This window comes from Ammospiza nelsoni, chromosome 30, assembly GCF_027579445.1.
Source record: "Ammospiza nelsoni isolate bAmmNel1 chromosome 30, bAmmNel1.pri, whole genome shotgun sequence".
NCBI classification, from domain to species: domain Eukaryota; kingdom Metazoa; phylum Chordata; class Aves; order Passeriformes; family Passerellidae; genus Ammospiza; species Ammospiza nelsoni.
The window spans coordinates 158,537-181,616 of record NC_080662.1 but is presented as its reverse complement, the minus strand read 5'-3'; the positions used below and the strand labels follow the sequence as shown (position 1 = coordinate 181,616).

The following is a 23,080-nucleotide window of genomic DNA, read 5'->3' as shown; positions in this document are numbered from 1 at the left end:
GGGCCGCGCGCTCCCCCACTGCCCTCGCCCCGCGGCCCGGACCCTTCGGCGCTCGGCTACCCGCGCCTGGCCGGGCGGGGGCGGGGCCTGCATACTGATGAGCGCGCGGCCCCATTGTGCGCGGCGGCGTCCGGGCCCCGCCTCCCGGCCCCGCCCCCCGCGGAGCTGCGGCCGCGCGCGGCTGAAGATCCCGCGCAGCCTCCGCGCAGCCGCGCGCGCCCCGCGCCGCCAGGGCCATCTTGGGCCGCCGCCGCGGTGAGAGCGGGAGCGCCGGGCGGGGGGACGGGGCGGAAGGCGGGCGGGGCTGGCGGTGCCCCCGCGGGCCCCCCCCGCCGTGCCGGGGGTGGTGGGGGTGGTTGCCATGGCAATGGGGGGGCCCGGCCCTGGGGCCTGTCCCTGCGGTGCCGCCGGGGAAGGAGCGGAGGGGGCTGTCACCTCCGGCGAGGGGCGCCGGGGGCCGGTGCTTCCGCGGTGGCGGCTCCCGGCAGCCGGGGCAGGCCCGCCGCGGGTGTTCCCCTCTCCTTGTCTTTCCTCGCGGCGACCCCGTCTCCGCCGCCCTCCCGCGGCGCCGGGAGGAACCGAAAGCGCCGGTGACCCCCGCGGCCCCCCGCTGGCGGGCCCGGCTGGAAATACCCCGGGCAGCGGGGCGCAGTGCCGGGCCGGGGCCGCGTCCCTTTCCCGGGAAGTCCCCGTGGTTCCACCCGCCCGCAGGCGCGGGGGAAGCCCCCGACGCCCGCCGCCCCGGGGAGCTTTGACGCCGCGGTGGCCGGCGCGGAGCGGGGGGGCGGCCCGGAGCGGGGGCGGCGCGTGCCGGCCGGTGCCCCGTGCCAGCCGCGGGCCGGACGCCGAGCCCCGGCCGCGGAGGCTGGGGGGTCGCGAAGCCTACGGGCTGCCCCCCCGCCCCGGCCTCTCCGGGGGCGGCCGCCCCTCACCCGCCGCTCCACTGCTTCCCGCAGCCCCAGTGACAGACGGTGCCGCCGTCCCGCAGTGCCCGCCGCGGCCTCGGAAGACCCAGCCCACACCCGCTGATGAGCTCCATGAACCCCATGAAACCCTCGCTGCCGCCTGCGCCCCACGGGTGGGCGCCGGGGCAGCGTTCCTCCATCCATCCATCCATCCATCCATCCATCCATCCATCCATCCATCCATCCATCCATCCCTCCCTCCCTCCCTCCCTCAATCCCTCCATCCCTCCCTCCATCCTTCCATCCATGCGTCTGTCCATCCCCTTGTCTGTCCCTCCATCCCTTCCATTCTTCATCTCTCCATTTCTTCAAGTCCTCCATCCCTCCGTCCTTCCATCCCTCTGTCCTTCATCTTCATTAATTTGTTTTTCTTTCTAGTGATGGTTCATTTGCATACGAGGCTGTTCCTTGGCAACCAAGCACCAATCAGCCGCCGGGATCCCTCTCCGTGGTAACCACTGTCTGGGGTGTCAGCAACCCCTCCCAGAGCCAGGTACCAGCAGCACCCCCACCCCAGGCCTCCCTCGCACCTGGATGCTACTGCCCCTGCCTGACCCACTGCCTCCCATTGCGCCCTGAAGGTTTTTGGCAGCCCCATGGGCCCTGGGGGAAGCAGCTCAAGCACTCCACTGCTGCCTGGCATGGCAGGCACCAGCTCGGGCATGAGCTCCCCACCATTCCTGCCACAGCAGCCCTTTGCTGAGGGGGCCCCAGGGAAGGGCTATGTGCAGCCCAGTGTCTATGGGCGCAACACCTACTCCAATGGGCCGGGCTTCGCTGCCAGGTAAGGCCAGCCCTGTTCTTTGTGGTCTGGCATGTGCCCTGCTGCAGGGAGGGCCACTGCATTCCCCTTACTGCTTCTCTGTTCTTCAGCTACAATGGTGGCCCGAGTGGCCCTGGAGGGATGGGGCTCGCCTCGCATGCCAGCCGAGCCACTGCTGATTTCACCCAGGCAGCAGCAGCTGCTGCTGTGGCTGCTGCTGCTGCCACAGCCACGGCCACAGCCACGGCGACGGTGGCGGCACTGCAGGAGAAACAGAGCCAGGAGCTGAGCCAGTATGGTGCGGTAAGAACCTGGATGTGGCAGAACTGGGGAGCTGACAGCCCCCCTGGCCTGCTCTGACCCTTCTCTCTTTGTTGCTGCAGATGGGCACAGGGCAGTCTTTCAGCAACCAGTTCCTGCCCCATGCTGGACCCCGTGGCCCCAACAGCATGAGCCCAGCTGGCATGGCAGGTGTTGTGGCCCCTTCTGGTGTCTCCCCTGTGAGCATGAGCCCAGTGCGGGCGCCCGGGACTGGCCCCCTCTATGGTGGGCAGCGAGTGCCTCAGCACACCTACCCTGGACCTCCCCAGAGCCAGCAGCTGCCCCGCCAGGGCCTCAAGCGCGGGTACTCCAATGAGGTGAGTGCCGCGTTGGTGAGGGCTATGGCATGTGGTTGGGCCCCTTCCCCACTGGTGCTGACTCCCTGGCCCCACAGGGATACCCACCGCAGCAGTACCTCCAGGGTGGGCAGTACGCTGCAGCTGGTGCCCAGTATGCCCCCAGCGCCCCCCAGTCCTCCGCTCCGTCCCCCTCATACCCTGGCCACAGGCTGCAGCAGAGTGTGGGCCAGTACCTCTCCACTTCAGGCAGTGCTGGACCCTATTACAAGGTACCACAGGGGAACGTGGGCAAGGGGTGGAGGTCTGGGTGTCCACCATGCCCCGGTGCCAGCCCCTGGAGACCCTTCTCCTCCCATAGCCAGCTGACCAGTTCAATGGGCAGAGCGCCAGCTTCAGCACCTACAGCCAAGCAGCCATCAATGGGGTGAGTGTGGCAGCGGGCGGCGCGGGGGCTCTGCTGGCCTGGCTGGACGCTGAGGGCACGTGCTGCCTCTACAGCCGGGCCGGTCACTGCCGGGCTACCCCAGCTCGCCGCTGGCCGGGAACCCCACGCCGCCCATGACACCAGGCAGTGGCATCCCCGCCTATGCGTCCCCTGGGCAGGATGTCAAGTCACCCTTCCTGGCAGACATGAAGCCCAGCGTTGCCCCCCTGCACGCGTCCCCTTCAGGTGGGTGTCCCTGCTGCGGGTGAGGGGGATTTTTGCAGAGATCACCCCCGTGTGTACGGTGCAGACCTCGCTCCTGACAGCTCCATGGCCTTTTCCCCTTAAATGGAAGGTGGGAGGGAGTTCAGAGAAGAGGCGTGCCCACTGCCAGGGTTTGGGGGCTGACTGAGGCAGGAGCGGGCTGCCTGTGATTAGTGGGAGGGGCTTGCTAGAAGGGTGTGGCCTCGGGGGGCGGGGCTTTATAGGCGTGCTGATTTGGTGGGGGCTTCTGCTTTTAGGGTGGATCGGGAGGGGCTTGGCTATGGTGTGGTTTCCTGGAGCGAGCGGGAGGAATCTGCAGTGGGGTGGGCTTCCTCCAGAGGGGTGGGAGGGGGGTGGTCCCCAGGGGTGGGGCCGCTTTCGGTGGGAGAGGCTTCCTGTATTGCCCGGGGCGCGGTGTCCAGGGTGGGCAGGGTCGCGTAGGTTGGGCTCCCTGCAAGGTGGGTCCTTGTGCGGTGGGCGGAGCGCGGCTGGGGCGTGGCCAGGGTGTGGCTGACGCCCGGGGAAGGTGTCCTTTCCCTGATGGCGGTGTCCCGCAGGGCCGGCCCCCGGCGAGGAGTTGCGGCTGACCTTCCCGGTGCGGGACGGCGTGGTGTTGGAGCCCTTCCGCCTGCAGCACAACCTGGCTGTCAGCAACCACGTCTTCCAGCTCCGTGACTCTGTCTACAAAACCCTCATGATGAGGTGGGGATGCTGGGGGGCACCTTCTGGAGTGTCACACAGTGCTGCTTGGGGGGTGCTCTATGGCACCGTGTGCTGTGGAGTGGGGCTATGCTGGCAGCACAGCTGGGCACTGCGTGTGCCATGTGGCACGGGGATGTGTGGCCTGGTATGGCTGGGCACAGCACTGTCCCTGCATCACGGTGTGAAGTGTGGCTTGGCACAGCTGTACTGCCGTGGTTCAGCGTGGTGTCATGGTGTTTGGCACGTTGTGGCACAGCCTGGTGCTTTGGGGCATGGCTTGGCATGGCACAGCTTGGTGGGATGTGGTGTGGCCTGGCACAGTGCTGTGCTGCTGTTGGGGTTTGTCACAGTGCCATATGACTCAGTGTAACATGGAATGGCTTAGCACTGCATGGTTTTGCATGGCTCAGAGCAGGGAGCAGCATGGTGTGGTGACACATGTGGACACACCCCCTGCCCACACCCTGCCTGTCCCCAGGCCTGACCTGGAGCTGCAGTTCAAGTGCTACCACCACGAGGACCGGCAGATGAACACCAACTGGCCGGCCTCCGTGCAGGTGAGCGTCAACGCCACGCCGCTCACCATCGAGCGTGGTGACAACAAGACCTCCCACAAGCCACTCTACCTGAAGCACGTCTGCCAGCCTGGCAGAAACACTATCCAGATCACTGTCACCGCCTGCTGCTGTGTGAGTCACCAGGAGGGTACCAGGAGAGGGAGGGTGCTGGCTGGGGCCGCAGCTCAGCCTCCCGTCTCTCCACAGTCCCACCTGTTCGTCCTGCAGCTGGTGCACCGGCCCTCGGTGCGCTCGGTGCTGCAGGGGCTCATCAAGAAGCGCCTGCTCCCCGCTGAGCACTGCATCACCAAAAGTGAGCACCTGGGGCTTAGCAGGATGCACTGTGGCAGGGAGGCCACAGCAGGATGGGGGTGATGCTGCCGTGTTGCCCAGGTGCCACCACGGTGCCACCCCCGTCCCAGGGTCCTGGTTCTGACCCTCGGTGCCCCTCGCCCTCACCTTCCCAGTCAAGCGCAACTTCAGCAGTGGGACCATCCCAGGGACACCAGGGCCCAATGGTGAGGATGGTGTGGAGCAGACAGCCATCAAGGTGTCCCTCAAATGCCCTATCACCTTCCGGAGGATCCAGCTTCCAGCCAGGGGTCATGACTGCCGGCACATACAGGTAGGGCGTGGTGATGACAGGGTGCTGTATCCAGTATCCTGCCTCTTCCATCTCAACTGCTGCTCTCCCCACAGTGCTTTGACCTGGAGTCATACCTGCAGCTCAACTGTGAGAGGGGGACATGGCGGTGTCCTGTCTGCAAGTGAGTGGGGTCTGCAATGGGGCCATGCCCTGTTGTCCCGGCCTGCAGGGCATGGGTTTGTGTTTCACTGCCTGTGGGGAATCTATTTCCTGCCCTGGGAGAGGAACAGTTCTTGCCTTAGGGGGAGGTTCCTGTCTGGTGGGGGTTCCCATACCTCACTCTGTTCTCTCTCTGCCTGCAGTAAGACGGCCCTGCTGGAGGGGCTGGAGGTTGACCAGTACATGCTGGGCATCCTGATCTACATTCAGAAGTAAGTGCCTTCCCGTTGGCTGTCTGTCCATCCATGCCTAGTCCTGTGCCACCCCAGGGGTGGCTGTGCAGCCAGTGCCCCCAGCCTCACCTCCCCTGTGGTCCTGCTGTCCCCAGTTCAGAGCACGAGGAGATCACCATTGACCCAACCTGCAGCTGGAAACCTGTCCCTATCAAACCTGACGTCCACATCAAGGAGGAGCCGGAGGGGCCAGCGCTGAAGCGGTGCCGGACACTCAGTCCTGCACACATGGTGCTGCCCAACATCATGGAGATGATTGCGGCCCTGGGGCCTGGCTCTGTGCCCTTCCCAGCATTGTCACAACCCCCAGTGGGGGCTGCCACCGACTACGGCACCCCGGGTACGGGGGGCACCCATGGGGGACAGGACTGAACCCCATCCCTGTGTGTGTGTCCCCCAATTGCCCCATTTCCTCTCACAGGTTCCAGCTTTCTGGGTCCTGGGGGCTTCCCAGAGCCTTTTGCTGCCCCTGGTGTCCCTGGCCCCTCAACGCTGAGTGACTTCATACCAGGCCCCTCCTCCATCTCCTACCAGCCCAACATCCCAGGCAGCCTTCTGGCCCCTGAGAAGCCTCCTGTGCCCCCTCTGCCTGCACAGGTCAGCTGGGCTATAGGTGGAGGGACTCCCCGCAAGCCCTCATGTCTCACTCTGGATGGGCTGGGGGGTCCCAGGGGAGGGAGGGTCTCATGACTATGCTCTTTCCCCGCACACCCCAGCTTCCCCCAGCGGGACGAATGGAGCCGTCCCACCCCGTCGTGCAGACGGGGCTGCACAGTGCTCCCTCGGGCAGCCAGCCCAGCTCCACGCTGCACTCTCGGGGCGCAGGGGTACGGCCGCCCCTGGGAGCCCCGGCCCACACCACCGACCTCGTCTTCCCCCCCGCACCCAGCATGGCCGCGGCGGGCGATGGCTCCGAGGCTGCCCTCGAGGTGAGTACTCGGGGGGGTGGAAAAGGGTCCTGCCACTGGCTCGGGACCCCAGCTGCTGCAGGGGGGTGGGCAGAAGCTGCGGGGAGCCGATCATCACACACTGCCGCCCCCAGCTCCTGCCCGAGCTGACGAATCCTGACGAGCTGCTCTCCTACCTGGGGCCCCCCGACCTCCCCAGCAGCAGCAACGATGACCTCCTCTCTCTCTTCGAGAATAACTGAGCCATCCTCGCCCCCCTCCCGGGGCTGGGGGGCAGCACTGTGTGCCCCTGCCCGCTGCAGAGCTGGGACCCCCCACAGTGGGGGCTTTCTCAAAGGGCTGCGATGGGACAGATGGGCTGAGCCCCCCCAGAAGCACAAGGCTGTACATAGTGTAGAAACACTACTGCTCCCCCGAGACTCCCCATATTTAAAGGCAAGTGCGTCACTGCGGGGCTGCCCGTGCCCTCCTATCAATGTGCAAATGCTGCTGCCCCTTTTAACCGCACGGGTCTGGCATGGGGCGTGGAGCTCAGCTCCCCCTGCCCCGCGACGAGCTGCCCTGTATGTCCCCGATGGCTATTAAAGGATCCTTCTGCAGGGTCACGCGTGTCCCCCATCTTTTGTCATCCCGCTGTGCGGCTGGCCCCGCCACCCCTCTGAGCGCGCAGGGGAGGCCCTCGGGTGGCGGGAGGATCCAGGCCTCCGTCCGGGCAGAGGGGGGAGGTGTGTCTCGAGTAGCGAGGGAATCCTGCCCTATCGCCGAGCAGCGGCGGCCGGGCTGGGCGGTGAACCGGACCTGTGGCGTCAATCATTAACCGGGGCCGGCTAGGCGGTGCTGCAGTCCGACGGCGGAGGAGGGCAATCGGGTGTCGCCGCACGTTGCGGGGTGGGCGGCCACGGCTGGGCCGCAGCTTCGGCAGCTCCAAGCCCCAGAGGCCCTGGTGCCGCCGCATCCCCCGAGACTCCCCTCACGGCCGCCCAGCGCCGCGCCCGCCTCCCCTGCGCCATCCCGCCACTCCTCGCTCTCCGCACGGCGCATGCGCGCCGCGCCCTGCCCAGCGCCGGACCGCGGCCCCCGCCCCGCCCGCGCTTTTTTCCTCCTTCCCCCCCTTTCAAAGGCGGTACCGCCGATTGGTTGCCTGCCCTGCCACTCCGCCACTCTGCCAGGGGCCATTGGTCGACTCTGCGAGGGAGGCGGGCCCTCATCAACCCGATATAAGGGGCGGCGGGGCGCTGCGCTCCTTCTGCTGCGCCGCGCCCGCCATACGGACGAGTGTCTGCTACTCAGCTCTTGTGTCGCCATGGCCAACCCCGTCGTCTTCTTCGATATCGCCGCTAATAACGAGCCCCTGGGTCGCGTCACCTTCGAGGTGGGCGCGGGAGGCGGCCGGGGAGGGGCGGTGGGCGCCGCTGCCGTTTCCTCGCCGGGCGCGCGGGGCCGGTGGGGGGCCCGCAGGCGCCGCGCGTGCGCGGCGGGGGCGCGTTGGTGGCTGCGGGGCTGGGGCGCCCCCGGCCCGGCGGGGCGAACAAAGGGCCCCGAGCGTCGCGCTCGGGCGGCTCCAGGAGCGGCGGCGCGGTGCCAGCCCAGGGCGCGCCATCGCCCGAGGCAGTCCATGCGCACCTGGTCCGGTGCCGCTGGTTCCCCGTTACCGCCGGCCTCGCTGCCGCCGCGTTCCCGCCGCGCCTCCGCTCCGCCCCGGGCCGGGGGGGCGCGGCAGTTCCCCCCCACTGCGGGTCGCGGCCGTGGCGGCTCCGCCGCCATTTTATCGCAAGGCCCCCGGAGCACCGGGATGAGCCGCGTCGAGCTCCCGGGCGGTGCTGCTCGAGTCTGGGGATGCCGGCGGGGAGTGCCGGCAACCCGATCACTGCGGGATTGTCGCTGGAGGGCGAGGCATTTCTCACCCCGCCCGGGGCGCAGAGCATCCCTGGCACGGCCGGGTCTGCTCCGGGCGCCGCGGCTGCTGCGGATTCGGGGCCGCGCTCCCGTACGGGCGGCGCATCCAGCCCAAAATCCTCCCGAAGCGCTGGGAGGCGGCGCGCGCGCCCCGCCCAGGAAGGCTTGGGCACATTAATGTTTAATTTAATCCAGGCCAGCAGAATGAACCCTTCTCTGCACCGCTGGTGAGATGAGCGATGTTAGTTCAGAGCTTGCAGATAACGGTGTGAGACGGGGATGAATCTAGAGCTGCTGGCACGGCCCAGAAGCCCCCACCCGGCGGGGGTCCCTGGGCTCCGAGCAGTGTCTGGACTATCCTCGGGGAGTGGGGGGCAGTGGCCAGCCCGGATTTGACAAATGCCTTTCCTGTCTTTACAGCTCTTTGCAGACAAGGTGCCGAAGACAGCAGGTTGGTAAAACAACTTTTGCTCCACGGCGACTGTACCAAGCCCCAAACTCAACAAATCTGTTCATGGTGGGGTTTTATTTCCTTTGCAGAAAACTTCCGTGCTCTGAGCACTGGTGAGAAGGGATTCGGCTACAAGGGGTCCTGCTTCCACAGAATCATTCCTGGGTTCATGTGCCAGGTGCGTGGCGCTCCTGCTGCGGTGGGTGGGTGGGTAGGTGAGGCAGTCTGGCACTCAGGTTTTGGAGATGGATTGGTTCTGCCATTTGCCTGCACCCAGTTCCGGAGTGTTCTTCTGCACCCATGCCCTGAAATACTGCCTTTTCACAGGGTGGTGACTTCACACGCCACAATGGCACTGGAGGCAAATCCATCTATGGGGAGAAGTTCCCAGATGAGAACTTCATCCTGAAGCACACGGGTCCTGGTATCCTGTCGATGGCCAATGCTGGCCCCAACACGAACGGTTCCCAGTTCTTCATCTGCACTGCCAAGACCGAGTGGTGAGTCGTGGGCTGTGGGAGGAGGAGCTGGGGGTCTGCATCTGGGAGATGTCTTCTGTTGGCGGATATGGGACTGGCTGTGACTGGTGTTTCTCCACAGGCTGGATGGCAAGCATGTTGTCTTCGGCCGCGTCAAGGAGGGGATGAATGTGGTGGAGGCCATGGAGCGCTGCGGCTCCAAAGATGGCAAAACAAGCAAGAAGATCACCATCACCGATTGTGGGCAGCTCTCCTAAACCCTTCTCTCACCGACTGACGGCTCCTCAGGCAGCCTGGGTGCCACAGCCCGCTGCAGCTCACCTGCTCCCACCCCAGTCCTGATGTACTGCTGCGTTTCTACTGGGTCACGGTCCCACTGGGCCGCAGTTACCTTCGAGTCTAAATAAAACGAGTTAAATTACACACACCATAGCGGTTCCCTTCTGTCCCCAGCTGGGGAGGGCAGGATTTGGCACTGGTGGGGGAGGGAATAGAAGGTGTTGAGGGGGCAGGAGGACCCCTGCTGGTGGGGTGGTTACACCAGGCACCCCAGGAGGATCCAGAGTGAAAGAGAGTAAGCTGGTCTGAGGACTGAACTGATCCATGGGGGGTCCTTGTTTTTAGCTGGGGAAGGGTTCTGTTGCTTCAACCACTGCCCTGCACCTGTAAGTATGGGAGGGGCAGTGACACCCAGCGACCAGCAGCAAACCCAGACGACTGTGCTCGTGGTCTGTCTTTATCATTCTGCCTTTATTATGAAACCACTGAAGCCATCCAGAAGTGGGTTCTGTTTCTGTGAGGGCTGAAGGACTCTGGGCTGGTCCTGCAGTGCACATCCGGTTGAGTTGGGCAGCTGTGGGGCTCAGGTGGAGGCAGGTGTGTTGTGTGCCTACCTCGGCTGGGAGGGGCTGGTTCCCTGATGCTCTGGGAGATGGACTGGTTTTCCAGGCACTGGTGAGGACTGCTGGTTCCTGGCCCAGCTCTTAAAGGTGCTGGGGCAAGCAGCCCAGCTGTTGAGGGGCAGGAGAGGGCTGCTGGTGTCTGAGTGGTTCACACCTTCTCCATCCTACCTTTAGGGAGAAAGGGTGCCTGCTGATAGCTGAGAGTCTGGTCCATTGGGGTGGAGGCAGGACATTCTGCTGGGGCGCTGAACTGGTGAATTGCTGGAACTCCCAGGACAGTTTCTCTACAGCCAATGCAAGGGAAGAAGAGAGATTGTCTTTGTGCTCCTGAAACAGGTGAGGCACTTCACCATCAATGCCCCTCTGTCTCTCTGCAGACCAGCACTGCTGGTGAACTGGGAAATGACAAGGAAATGCTCCATGTAAGGTTCCTACACATGGATCATGTGCATTGAGCTTTGTCTGCATCTCTGGGTGACTGTGCCTCATGAGGCTGACCCCTTGACACGTGTCCGGGGTCTTTGTTCAGCCTGATGAGAATTTACAAAGAATTTGCCACCTCTGACTGATGGGTTGTGACACCTGCCTTTCCTCCCACTCTGGAACCCCTCAATATCCCCCAGGGACTCCCAAATCCATTCTGGGAACCCTCCCAAACAGCCCCTGGGACCCTTCCAAATCCACCCCAGGACTCCCAATGTTCCCCAGGATGCCCTTGAATCTCCCCAGTCCTCCAGGGATGCCTTGGTACCCTCCAACAGCCCCTCAGGAATCCCTCAAATCCATATTGGGACCCTCAACATCCATCAGGACCCCTCTCCAGCCCCTGTCACCCTCCCTGGTCCCCCAAATCTAATCAGGGTCCCCCCAAGGCAACTCTGGAAACCACAAATCCCCATCACCCCCCAACATCTCATGGGACACTGCAGCCCCCTAGACACCCAAAATCCACCCTGCACCCCCCAAATCAACCCTGGGATCCTCACAAACAACCCCTGGGACACTCCAAATCCACTCAAGAACATCCTGATCCCTCAAATTCACCACGAGACACCCCCTCCCCCCCCCCCCAGACACTCTCTACTCCCTGGGACCCTCTGGCAGCCCCCAAATGTAACCTGAAAACCTCTCCCTCCCTCCCAGGAATCCCCCAAACACCAACTGGGACCCTCCAGACTGCCCTTCCACCAGTCTACCCTGGAACACCAAATTCCACCTTCAGAATCCCCACAAACACTCTCTGGAACCCTCAAACCCCCTCCAGACCCCCTAAACCCACCCTCATACACCCCAGAGTGCCTGGGAACCTCACCCCCTCCCAGGACCCTCCAACCCCCATTAGATGCCCCCAAATCCACCCCAGGATCTCCCCTGGGGTCCCTCACCACCTTCTGGATCCCCCAAATCCACCCTGCGATGTGCAAACATCTGCTGAGAAGCCCCTGGGACCACCCAAATCCACCCTGGGCCCCCCTAAAGACTCCCTGGAGGCCCCTGGGACCACCCCTACACAAAGCCCCCCCTCCACACTGTTCCAGCCCCACCACGTCCTTGCCTTCCCCCCAGCACATGGCCTTGTCCTCCTGCAGTGTCCTTGTGTGCCTCCTGATGTCCTTGCGTCCACCCATCCCCCAGGGGATGCATATCCCCTGTGCCCCTTCCCCTGTGGTGGCACTGGCGCCCTGTCCCATTTGGGGGTCCCTAGAGCACTGTCTCCATGCCCCTAGGCTTTGTGTCCCCTTTCCCCACAGTGGATGTCGCCAGGGGGGTGCCCTCCAAGTCCCCACGCTCAGGATCTCCCCAGGATGTCACCCCCTTGTCCCCCTTCCTGGGGTGTCCCCAAGGTCTCCCCAGGGTGATATGGCCCCAGATCAGGATGTCCCCATCCTGTCTTCCCATGTCCTGATGTCTCCCACAGCCCCCCTCCATGTCCCCTACGCCCACCCACATCATTCCGACTCCTGTGCCTTCCATGACCCCGATGTCCCCATGTCCCCCATATCCCCCTTGTGTCACCACGTCCCCCATGTCCTCCTATGTCCCCCAACATTCCCCGTGTCCCCCTGTGTCAGCTGGTGCTGCAGGGGGACCAAAGATGGTCCAAGGGGAACCCTCCTGTGGGGGTTTGGGGTGGGGGTGGGGCTGGGAGGGTTCTGTGGGCAGTTGGAAGGGAGCTATGGGTACTCAGGGGGTGGGGGTGTCCAGAGGGGCTGTGGCAGATCCTGGGGGTGGCTCTGGGGGCTTAGGGAGGTCTAGGAGGATATCTGTGGGTGCTAAGGGGACGTTGTTGGGGCTCAGGGAGAGCCCATGGGGCTGACAGGTTTGTAGTGGCGGGGGGTCTGTGGCCTCCATGGATGGAGGGCTGTGGGAAGTGCTATGTGGGGGCCCCTTCCCCCAGGGGGAGGTCTGTCAGGGTATGGGGAGAGGGTCACTTGATACTGGGGCCCACTACCCACTTAGAGGGGTACAGGGTGTTTGAGCTGCCAGTGGCTGGATTTGAAAGGACCCTGTGCCCTGAGAGTGTGTTTAGGGGGTTTCTGCCCCTGGGAGATGCTGCCAAGGGGTCAGGGGATGCTGAGGGGCTTCAGTGCAGGTGATGGAGGATTCATAACTGTTCTCACTGCCCACTGCATCCTCTTGCTCCCCAAGGACCTGCAGCTGGCCCAACACCTGCAAGGGCCCCAGAGGGGGAGCGTCTGATGGGGGGCACCCCCGGGATCCCCACACCATGGCCCAATCCCTGGCACCCACCCACAGGAGCCCCCCTCCTGACACTTTCACATCCCTAATCCTATTGGGGGGTCCCTGAGAGATCCCCACATTGAGACATCCCCCACCTGGAACTCCCTTCTCAATACCCCTCCTGAGGGCCCCCACCATAGCACCCCACAAACTCCCCGGGCAACACATCCCCGGGTGGGGGTCCCCTTCCTGACTTCAGCACTTCTCAGATTATTGTGAGTCCCCACCTGTAATCATTCCAGGACCCGGGAACTGGAGGGACATCATCCCCCAAGGGGACATCCCTAGGACTCACACTCTATTGGAGACCTCCCTCACTTCTGCTGGACCCCAATAAATGTCTCTGATCCTCAAATGCTGCTGCTAGAGTGAGGGAAATTGGGGGCAGGCACCTGTGAAGGAGGCTCTGGGTGCAGGGACTTAAGGGGGGGGGGGGGTGGGAGCACCTCCACGAGGGCTGTGGGAATTGGGATAGGGGATATTTGGGGAGGTGAGGAGGAGGGTGAAGCTTAAAATGTCCCCTTAATAAGGTGGTGTTTGGAGGGGCAGGGCTTGAGGGGGCACTTTTATAGTGGTGGGGTCATTTTGGGGGGTTAGGGATTAGAGGTTTGCTTTATGGAGGAATCAATGCATCAGGAGTCAGGGATCCCGGGGCAGGGACTTCGGGTCTGTTTTATAGAGGATGGGGGGCTGCCTCCAGGGCAGGGGCGTAGGGCTCCTCTTTACAAAGGCAGAGCGGCCGGTGCGGGGCAGGGCTTGACGTGAGACGGGGCTTTAAGCCTCCCGTGTGAGGCCCGAGCCTCGAGGGGTGGGGTTTTAAGGGGCGCTCTTTATGGGGCTGGGCCCAGGGTCCACTTTTATGCTGGCGGTGGCGGGTTGTCGTAGTAGGGTGCGTGTGCGCCACCTGAGAGGGGCAGGACTTAGGGGGTGGGGCTGCATGGGGCGTGGTTGTGGGGTTCCCCAATATAAGGGCTCTCCGGTCCGCCCCCCCACCCCGCGGGCCATGGCGGCTGCGGCGCTGCTGCTGGGCCTGCTGTCGCTGCTGCTGTCGCTGTCGCTGCTGTCGCGACTGTCGCGGCGTGGCGATGGGCGCGGCCCGCGCTGGGGCGTGCTGCACCTGCTGCACCCACAGGGGGCGCTGCACCTGAGCCGCCTGGCGCGGCGGCACGGGCCCGTGCTGCGCCTGCGCGCGGCGGGCCGCGGTGAGTGCGGGATCCCCGACCCCAGCCGAACTTGCCCGGAACCCCCGAACCCGACCCTGACCGAGCTGCCCGGGACCCCCGAACCCGACCCCACCCCAGCCGCCTGGGACCCCCGAACCCGACACCAACCCAACCGCCCGGGACCCCACAGCCCCCCAAACCACCCTCCCTGCTCCCCAGGGACTCTCCGAGCCCCCAACTCTGCCCTTTCCCCCTGCGGTGGGGACCTCTCCTCAACCCCCCCCAAACCTTTCTTGGGGCCCTAATCCCCCGATGCTCTCCCCAAAATCCCACGCCAGGACTCCCCACTTGGTTTGGGATCTCCCCCAGTTTTGGAGTACCCCCAGCCCCTCCTCTTCCCTGCAGAGGTGCTGGTGCCGAGCTCGGTGGCGACCATCCGCGAGGCGCTGGTCCGGCACTGGGGGGACTGGCTGGGGCGCCCCCACAGCTATCTGGGTATGGCGGCGGGGGGGGGGGCGGTTGGAGGGGTTCCTGTGGGGTTTGGGGAGTATCCTGTGTGTAGTGAAGCCCTTCGGGGGATATGAAGGGAGTCACTGGTTTCTGGGGTTCTCTGTGGGGCTCGGGGAGGGTCTCTAAGGGTTTGGGGGGGCCCTGTGGGATGGCAAGTCCTTATGGGTTTTGAGGGCGTCCCTATGAGATTGAAGGGGTTGTTACGGGATTGGGAGGGGGTCCCCAATGGAGTTGGGGACATGGGTACTGGGGGGGGGGGGGGCAGTTCTGGAGGGGTGGGTTGTCTGTAGGGGCTAGGGCAGTTTCTAGAGGTCTCTGCCCCACCAGACACACCCTTCAGCCTCCAGGGTGGCATTAGGAGGGTCCCATGGAGGAAGCGGCTATGGGGTTGAAGGAGGCTTTATGAGGTAGTGGGGCCCTGTAGCACACCCCTGGTGTATTGGAGGTGGGTCCCTATAGGGGCTGGGGGGTTTCTGGGGGTCCCTTACTGCTCCTGCCCAACCCCAGGGTCGCTGGTGTCACGGGGGGGGCCGGGACCTGGCACTGGGAGACCCCTGCCCTGGCTGGCGGCGGCAGCGGGGAGCAGTTCGGGGGGCACTGGCACGGGCTGGGGGGCGTCTCGGGCCCCTCCTTTGGCTGCAGGGCCGGGAGTTGTGTGAGGTGAGACCCTGAAACCGACTCCTGCCCAAAATGATCCTTCTGCAACCCCGACACCCCCAAAACTGATCCTCCCAGCATTGCAAAACAGATCCCCACACAATATTGACCAGCAAAACCCTGGCCAATGCACCCCAAAACTGATACCTTGAGCCTCACTCCCTTCACCCAAACCCCACCCATGCACCTTAACCATGTCCCCTGCATCTGGAAACTGCCCCCCAAACCCTACCCCCTGCACTCATCCCCCAATCTCTGCATCCCAAACCTGATCCCCAAACCCTGCACCCGCATCACTGTCCCCCAAAACTTACCCACCCAAACCTCACCCTCTGCACCCCAAAAGGGCATTATCCCTGTGAGTCCCCATAACTCCCTCAGAGCTCTGCACTTCTCTTGTGCGACCCCCTAAACCAGCCTTGGAGTCCCCCTTTATTTGCTCTGGGGCTCTCTCTAACCTTCTCTTTCCCCCAGGAGCTGCGTTCGTATGGGGAGGCCCCCCTGGACCCCTTTGAGGTGTTCACCTTCCACACCTGCAGCACCATCGCACGCCTCCTCTTTGGGGAGCTGGTGAGGATCTGGCAGGGGGCCCAGGATGGAGACAGGGGTTTGGAGGAGGACCCCAGTTTTTATGGGGGCCCAGGGTTTGGGGGGGACCCAGGAGTCTGTGGAGGGAACATCCAGCTGTTTGGGGGGACTGACCAATTTGTGTGTGGGTGGCAGGGGTTTGGGGGCACATAGGAATTTGAGGGGACCCGAATGTCTGAAATGATGTTCGGGGTGTTCTGGGGGATCCAGAGACAATTGAGTACTGGGCAGTACACAGGTGTGTTCTCCTCCAGGTGCCCCCTCCAGGGGAGCTCCGGGCCTTCTCACGCTGCCTGGGGGAGCTGCTGCAGGTCTGGGGGCACAGCAGTGTTCGGGTGCTGGACCTGCTGCCCCTGCTGCGGGTGAGCCTGGCAGCTCCTGGGGGTGGCTGTGGGGCTGTGGCCTTTTTGCTGCATGAGGGTCTATGGAGCCCAGAGCTATAGAGCCGTATGGGGGCAATAAGGGAATTGTGGAGATCTACAGGGGGACTATGGGCCCTTGGGGGCCTGGGAAGGGTTGTGAGTCTCAGGGGGATTATATGGCCCATGGGAGAGATATGGGATTATATGGGGTTGGGAGTGAGGTTATAGCATCTGTGTGGGACTGGAGAAGGGTATGGAGGGCTGACAGAGAGCTTATAGGGTCCATAGAGAGCTTGGGTGGTGTCTGTGGTACTGGGAAGGGACCCTATAACTCTAATGGGGCTGGACAGGGGTTATAGTGTTTGTGTGGGGCTAGGGTGAGTGTTACAGGGTCTATATGGTGTTGAGGATCTCTGGGCCTGGGAGGGGCAGTTGTGGGGGCTGTATAGGGCTGAGGTGGGGTAAAGTGTCTCTGTGGTGCTGAGGATGCCTGTAGGACATTGGAGGGGTCTGTATGGCCCAGAGGAGCGGCCATAGGGTATCTCTGGGGCTCAGGAGACTCAGGCAGCATCTCTGGGGGAGCGGGTGTCTCTCTGAGGTCAAAGGTTTCTTGGCGGTGGGGGTCCCCATGGAGTCCCTGTGCGCAGGCCCTGCCCAACCCGGGACTGCGGAAGCTGCTGCAGCTTGTCCAGCACCGTGACATGTTTGTGGAGACCCAGATCCAGCGGCATCAGGTGGGGAGGCCCGGGGAGCTGGGAGGCAGCCCGAGGTCAGGAGCGGTGCAGTTGGAACAGAGCCTCAGGGGAAACCCAGGGCTTTGGAAACTACATGGGGGTCTGGAAGGACTCAGGTTCTGGGTGGAAACCAGGAGTTTGGGGGCTACCCAGGGGCTTGGGGGCACCCACATATTTTTGGGGAAACAGAGGTTTGGGGGGACCCAAGGGGATGGGAGGAGCCGGGGGTCTGGGAGGCTTGTAAGGCCTTGGGGAGGGCCAGGGGTTTAGGTGGACTTGGGGGTTTGGAAGAGACTCCCGTGTTTGGGGGCAGCTGGGCATCAGGAGAAACCCCCAACACGTGTCACCCCTTTGCCAGGCGTGCCCCTCCCCTCCCCCGGACTCAGTTCTGGGGGCACTGCTGGGGCGTAATCCTGGGGCACGGGAGGGCCCCCTGAGCCCCCCCCGGCTGCACATGGCGCTGGTGGACCTGTTCATTGGGGGAACCGAGACTACTGCGGCGGCGCTGGGCTGGGCTGTGGCCTTCCTGCTGCACCGCCCCGAGGTGAAACACATGTCCCTCCATGTCTTCCATGCAGCCCTGGGGGGGTCCTCTGTGTCCCCAGGGGTCCTGTGTTCCCCCCTACATCCTGTGTTCCATATGTCCCTCATGTTCCCTTCTCCGTGGGTTTCCTGCTGCTCTGCCCCCAGATGATGCGGAGCACCCTCTGTCCCCTGTACAGTGCCAGGGCTCCATGTGTGTACTTGGGGGTCCCATATCCCCACCTGTGTCCTACATGTCCCCCACGTCCTCCTCCCCATGGCTGACACTGTGCCCTTGCACCACCCTGAGGTGCCCCATGGATCTCTCAGACATTTCAGAGCTGTGTCTGTGTCTCTATGTGGCTCCTTGGTTTGGGGTTTCCATGGAGAGGTGGCTCAGGGTCCAGGGATAGAGGGTCCTAAGAGAGAGATCTGGGGGCTCAGGGGTGTCCCCAAGGAGGAGGGAGGAGCAAGTCTGGGGTGGGGGTTGGGTCTCAGGACAGGTCTGGGGAGGATCTGGGAGTTCAAGGGGGTTGCCAAGGGAGAGGGCCAGGCTTGAGGATGGTTTGGGGTCCCAGGGGCAGGTTGGTGAGTTTGGGGGGTCTGGGGTTCTGGGGAGTCGCCCTGTCATCCCATTGCCACTGTGTGCCCCCTGGGATGCACCCCCTCCCCTGGTGCCCCATGGCAGACATGGCACACCTGTGCAGCTGCAGGTGCGGCTGCGGGCGGAGCTGCAGGGGGCACAGGGACCACCCGGGCCAGGGGACATGGGGCGCCTGCCCCTTCTTCAGGCCACCGTCAGCGAGACCCTGCGGCTGCGACCCCCTGCGCCCCTGGCGCTGCCCCACTGCGCCCTGCGCCACACCAGGTACCAGGGCAGGGAGGAGCCGCCACCGGCCAGCCTGGGTGAGGGGCAACCACCACAGAACAGGAAGGGTCCGCCTGGTATCATCAGTAGGGTCCGGGAGAACCCAGCAGAGCCCATTAGACCCCAGCAAGTCCCGCTAAGACCCATCAGGTCCCAGCATGGCCCGGGTAAGACCCGAATATGCAGAATATTTACCAGTAGGGCCCAGTAGAAGTAGGGCCACAGTAGACTCCAATAGACCAGTACAGTCTGGTAAGTCCTTGTAGGACCCAGTAGGCTTCAACAGGGCCCAATAAATCCCAATAAGACTCATTAGGTCCCAGTAGGCCCCAGTATAACCCCAGTACATTCCACTTGCCCCAGCAGGTTCTGGTATGACCCCAGTAGACCCTAACAGACACTCAGTAGATCCTAGAAGATTCCAGAATAGCCTCAGTAGGCCCCAGCAGAGCCCAGAAGATCCCAGCAGGAGTTCCCAATATATCCCAGTAAGTCCAAGGTAGCCCCACGAAACCCCAGTAGACATCCAGTAGCCCCCAGAAAAGCTCACGATGGGTCCAGCAGTTCCCAGTGAGCCCAGTAGACCCCAGTATGGCCCCAGTAGACCTCGACAGATAGCCAGTAGATACCAGAGAGCTCCAGTAGGACTCCACCAGATCCCAGTATGGCGCTAGCAGATCCCACCCAGTGTGCCAGTAGACCCCAAATAAATTCTAGTAGGTGTCAGTATGGCTCCAGTAGATTCCAGTATAGCATCAGTAAATTCCAGTAGGCACCTAATAGATCCCAGGAGACCCCAGAGAGCCCCAGTAGACTCCAACAGACACCCAGTAACTCCCAGCAGCACCTACCAGATCTCAGTATAGACCCTGTAGACCCAAACAGACATCCAGTCATACCCAGTGAGCCCCCAGAGAGCCTCAGTAGGTCTCAGTATGGCCCATGTAACTTTCAGTAGCCCCCAGCAGACCGCAGTCTATCTCCATGCACCTTGTCCCCTTCCAGTCTTGGGGGGCTCCCCGTGGCAGCCGGCACTGTCCTGATCCCCAACCTGCTGGCAGCCCAACAGGACCCTGACATCTGGCAGCACCCTGAGGTCTTCCTGCCCGGTATGTGGGTATGCCTGCACTCTGAGTGCCCCCCTGAACTCCTGGGTTTCCTCAAACATCAAACTGGGTTCCCCCAGCCATGGTGTTTTCCCTGATTCCTGGGTATCCTGGGAACACCTTTGTGTCATGAGTGTCCCCCCCCCCCCGATGCCTGAACCACCCCAACCCCACACCCCCTCCCCCAAACCTGTGGTTACCCCCCACCATCCCCATTAGTTCTCCCATATATCTGTGTACCCCCCTCAAAACCTGTTCCTCCCCTCTACCCCCCTGCCGAAACCCCTGAGACCCCCCTCAGGTGTCTGAACCCTCCCCAAACATATGAATCCCCTCTGTCATCCTGGGGTCTCCCCCGAATCTTAGGCTCCCTCTGAGCCCCTGGGTCACCCCAAACCCCCATGTTTCCCTTCTGAACCCCGAAGTCCAACCTGGGGAACCCCCAGGCACCCTCCAAACTTGTGGAGGTCCGCCCCTAAGTCCTGGGTCCCCCCATGGCGCCCGCTCCCCCCAAGCCTGTGGGTCCCCCCCCGGAACCCCCCGATCCTGCGGGTCCCCCCGCACCCCTCGGAGCTGACCCGCCGCCCCCCAGAGCGGTTCCTGGCGCCGGGCGCCCCCTCGCGGTCGCTGCTGCCGTTCGGCTGCGGGGCGCGATCGTGCCCGGGGGAGGGGCTGGCGCGGGCCGAGCTCTTCGTGTTCCTGGGGCTGATCCTGCGGGAATTCCGTCTGGAGCCGGGCCCGGAGGGACTGCCGGGGCTGAGGGGCTCACCGGGCACGGTGCTGCGCTGCCCCTCCTTTCGCCTGCGTATGGTGCCCTGCCAGCCCCCGGGCTTACCCTGACCCTGGCCTGACTCCACTTGACCACTTTATTACTTTTCTGAACACACTGTGACTCACCTGAGGTTTTTTTGACCCTTCTTGAATACACCTGACTTCACCTGAGCCTGTGTGACACTGCCTGAACCTGGCTGACCGTGACCCCCTGACTGACCCCACCTGACATCGGCCTCACCCCTGCCAACCCTATGCCTCACCTTGACACCGGCTATGACCCCAGCTGTGACCCTACCTAACCCCATCTGACTCTGCTTGAACCCTGCGTGACTCCATCCCAACTCACCTGACACCTGACCCCTGCGTGCCCCCATTCAAAACCAGATAGCTGGGTCTCTCCCGGATGCCTGAGTCAATGCAGTGTGGGAGGGCCCCATTTATCTCCTCCTAATAAAATTTGTGCTTTTGAACCCACAAGTCCCGGCTCTTCCTGGGACCCCCTAAACGTCCGGAACGCCCGAAGCCCAGCCTTGCGCCCACCCTGACCGGCCACTCTCGGCACCCGCCACAGCCCTCGGACAGCATCAGAAGATAGCGGTCTGGCTGATTTGCACTTCCCCGCTCCGCAAAGCCCTCCCCGGAGAGGCTGCGGTCCGGGTTGGGCTCGCAGCCCTGCGAGATACGGCGGGTTTGTGCGGGGCGCTGCGTTCTGCTGATCTGACTGGCAACAGGCGACTCAAAGCATGAAGCGCTCTGATTGGCCGAGGCCTGGTGTGCCTGGCAACCGATTGGCTTAGAGCTGTTGGGGGCGGGAGGGGAGTAGAGCGCCGTCCCCAGAGCGAGGGCCTGGAGGAGCGGGCGCTGCAGGGTGGAGTGCCCGCTCCGAACATAGCGGGGGCACTCAGGAGCACTCCCCCGACGCAAAAACCCGAGGGAGAGAACAGCGAGGAGGGGCAGGGAGGGAACGAGACCGTCCGCGCCCCTCGAGTCATGTGTCGAAATGGGGGCAACGGCAAAGGAGGGGTAGGCAAGGCAAGGGAACGGAAAGGTTGGTCGGTGAGGAAAGGCAAAGGAGGAAGAGGCAATTCAAGAGGGCACCAATACAAGGCAAGGCAAGCGTGGGTTAGGTAAGGCAAAAAAAGGAAGGGTACGAAACGCTACGCAAGGGAGGGTTAAACAAGGCAAAACAACAGAGGAGAAGGCAAGACGACAGAAGGGAGGGTTGGTAAAGGCAACACGAGGAAAGGGAGGGGCAGACAAGGGGTCCAGGCAAGGCAAGGGGAGGCAGTGGAAGCCAAGATAATGGAAGGAAATGGAGAGGTAGGCCAGATAAGGCAGTACAAGGCAACGGAGGGGTTGTTACCTGAGCTATCCAGCTGCAGGGTAAATGTTCAAAATAAACATTGGACCCTCAAGGGAAGAGTCTGCAGGGTGCCGCACCGGTCCCGGGGCCCCCCGCCCCGCGGGTGCCGCCCGCAGCTCCCGCTCCATCATCCCCACAGCCCCCTGCGCTCCCCCCGCCCCGGTGACATAACTCAGGTTTCCCACAGGGTCCGCATGATTTGCGGAAAAAACTCCACAACTAGTAAAAGTCGTGAAGTGGGTATGTATCTTTATTCAGCGTCGGACGCATGCAGGATAACTCCTTAAAGAACATGCGCGCAATCAGAGAGTCCAAACTCCCCTTTTTCCCCCAGCCTATTGCATATGCATTAAGTTTTGCAATAGGTTCATGCATATTCATCGCATTACAATTAGTTAATGTCAGTCCTTGAGCAGAGAGCTCGCTGTTTGTCAGTTGTGTCCTGCAGCCTCAGTTTTGGCTTGCTTCTTATTTCAAGGTCCAAGGGGCCCCTCTTACCTTCCTCTAGCTTGGAAGCTCACATTCCTTTCACCTTGTTTGAGACAATTTTGAGAGCTACAGGCTTTTTTGAACACAGCAAATTTAACAGACTAAACAACTTAAACAATTCAAAACAGCATATTCCACTTAAATCTGAAGTTGATTTCTAACCCAAGTTAATTCCTAACCTCATGTCTCATTTGACAGGAGATGAAGGATTTTTAGGGATTTTTTTTTAGGACTATTGAGGGTAATTTTAGGACTTTTTATGAGTTAGGGTATCTTTAGGGCTTTTGAGGGAATTTTAAGGTATTTTTTGGGGTAGATTTTTTAGAATTTTAATGAGTTTTGGGGTAGAAGGAAAGGCAAGTCTGGCACCCCATAGTTTAAGGGGCAGACGAAGAGCTGTGTAGGGAAGGGAACACCCCACATGACCTTTTTTCACCTCCTCCCCCGCTCCAAGGTCTAGCAGCCCCCCACGCGACCAGCTGCTTTCAGAGGGTTACCCAGGCACACCTGCACAGGGAGCTGCTAGTCCACAGGGGCTAACGGGGGTATCCCAAGCATCCCTCTGGGAGCTATGGTTGAAGCATCCAGCAGGGACTAGGGAACTGCTAGGCCAACCTGGGCGTAGAGCATCACTTTGAGAAAATGCCAAGGGAAGAACCCTCTTGCCAAGGGGCAGCACCCGAGCAGGCTAGGCAGCATGTACTACTGATGTACTACTTAGTAATCACCAAGGAATAATTACATAAGTTAACAGCAAATTACCCAATTTAGCTAGATGTGTAACCTTAACACAAAGTTTTATGTTTTACCAGTTTTCTGTTCTTCTGCTCCAAGTAGTTGTTGCAAAAAAGAAAGCGCTGTTATTTTTCTGTAGAGTTTTCTTCTATAACAAGCCCTTTACTGCCCTTGAATCTGAGCCAGAGAAGCCAAACAGCTGCAGCTGCTCTGAGGGCTTGGTGGGATTCGCCCCCTCCCTTTTCCTGGGTGCCATGGGAACGAGAGGCGAGCACAATCAGGGGTATATTAACCCCAGCCTTGGCTGAGGAGCTTCATTCCCTCTCTGGGATGTGCTGGGGTAAGAACTCTCCTCTCATTTCATTGAGGAGGCTCTTTCAGCTTATCTCAGCTTGTTTTCAGCAGGTGTTTCTGGGCATCTAAAGCAATAGAGGCTTGGAAGAGACTGAAGAAAACAGCATGGAATACAGGGAGTATTTAAGTTAACAATTTCGGGTT

At 62.2% G+C, this 23,080-nt stretch overlaps 3 protein-coding genes across 3 annotated transcripts; all 3 read left to right on the top strand.

The window, feature by feature from the left end:
- Nucleotides 1-167: 167 nt before the first annotated feature.
- On the top strand, nucleotides 168-6,846 carry ZMIZ2 (zinc finger MIZ-type containing 2). The gene is made up of 19 exons (XM_059490743.1): nucleotides 168-255; nucleotides 957-1,078; nucleotides 1,344-1,458; nucleotides 1,547-1,749; nucleotides 1,839-2,031; nucleotides 2,112-2,366; nucleotides 2,444-2,617; nucleotides 2,707-2,772; nucleotides 2,847-3,018; nucleotides 3,594-3,738; nucleotides 4,217-4,427; nucleotides 4,503-4,608; nucleotides 4,763-4,920; nucleotides 4,995-5,062; nucleotides 5,244-5,312; nucleotides 5,429-5,673; nucleotides 5,755-5,930; nucleotides 6,050-6,262; nucleotides 6,376-6,846. Exons 2-19 carry the CDS (start codon nucleotides 1,029-1,031, stop codon nucleotides 6,481-6,483), a joined length of 2,727 nt encoding a protein of 908 aa, XP_059346726.1. The 5' UTR covers nucleotides 168-255; nucleotides 957-1,028; the 3' UTR covers nucleotides 6,484-6,846.
- A 589-nt stretch (nucleotides 6,847-7,435) lies between these two features.
- Nucleotides 7,436-9,490, top strand: PPIA (peptidylprolyl isomerase A). The gene is made up of 5 exons (XM_059490749.1): nucleotides 7,436-7,613; nucleotides 8,558-8,588; nucleotides 8,678-8,766; nucleotides 8,916-9,088; nucleotides 9,189-9,490. Exons 1-5 carry the CDS (start codon nucleotides 7,545-7,547, stop codon nucleotides 9,322-9,324), a joined length of 498 nt encoding a protein of 165 aa, XP_059346732.1. The 5' UTR covers nucleotides 7,436-7,544; the 3' UTR covers nucleotides 9,325-9,490.
- Nucleotides 9,491-13,714: 4,224 nt separating this feature from the next.
- LOC132085284 (steroid 21-hydroxylase-like) lies at nucleotides 13,715-20,472 on the top strand. The gene is made up of 9 exons (XM_059490658.1): nucleotides 13,715-14,014; nucleotides 14,280-14,369; nucleotides 15,516-15,611; nucleotides 15,884-15,991; nucleotides 16,639-16,725; nucleotides 17,084-17,269; nucleotides 17,955-18,115; nucleotides 19,121-19,224; nucleotides 19,814-20,472. The coding sequence occupies exons 1-9, from the start codon at nucleotides 13,715-13,717 to the stop codon at nucleotides 20,059-20,061; spliced, it is 1,380 nt and encodes a 459-aa protein (XP_059346641.1). The 3' UTR covers nucleotides 20,062-20,472.
- The last annotated feature ends 2,608 nt before the right edge of the window (nucleotides 20,473-23,080 follow it).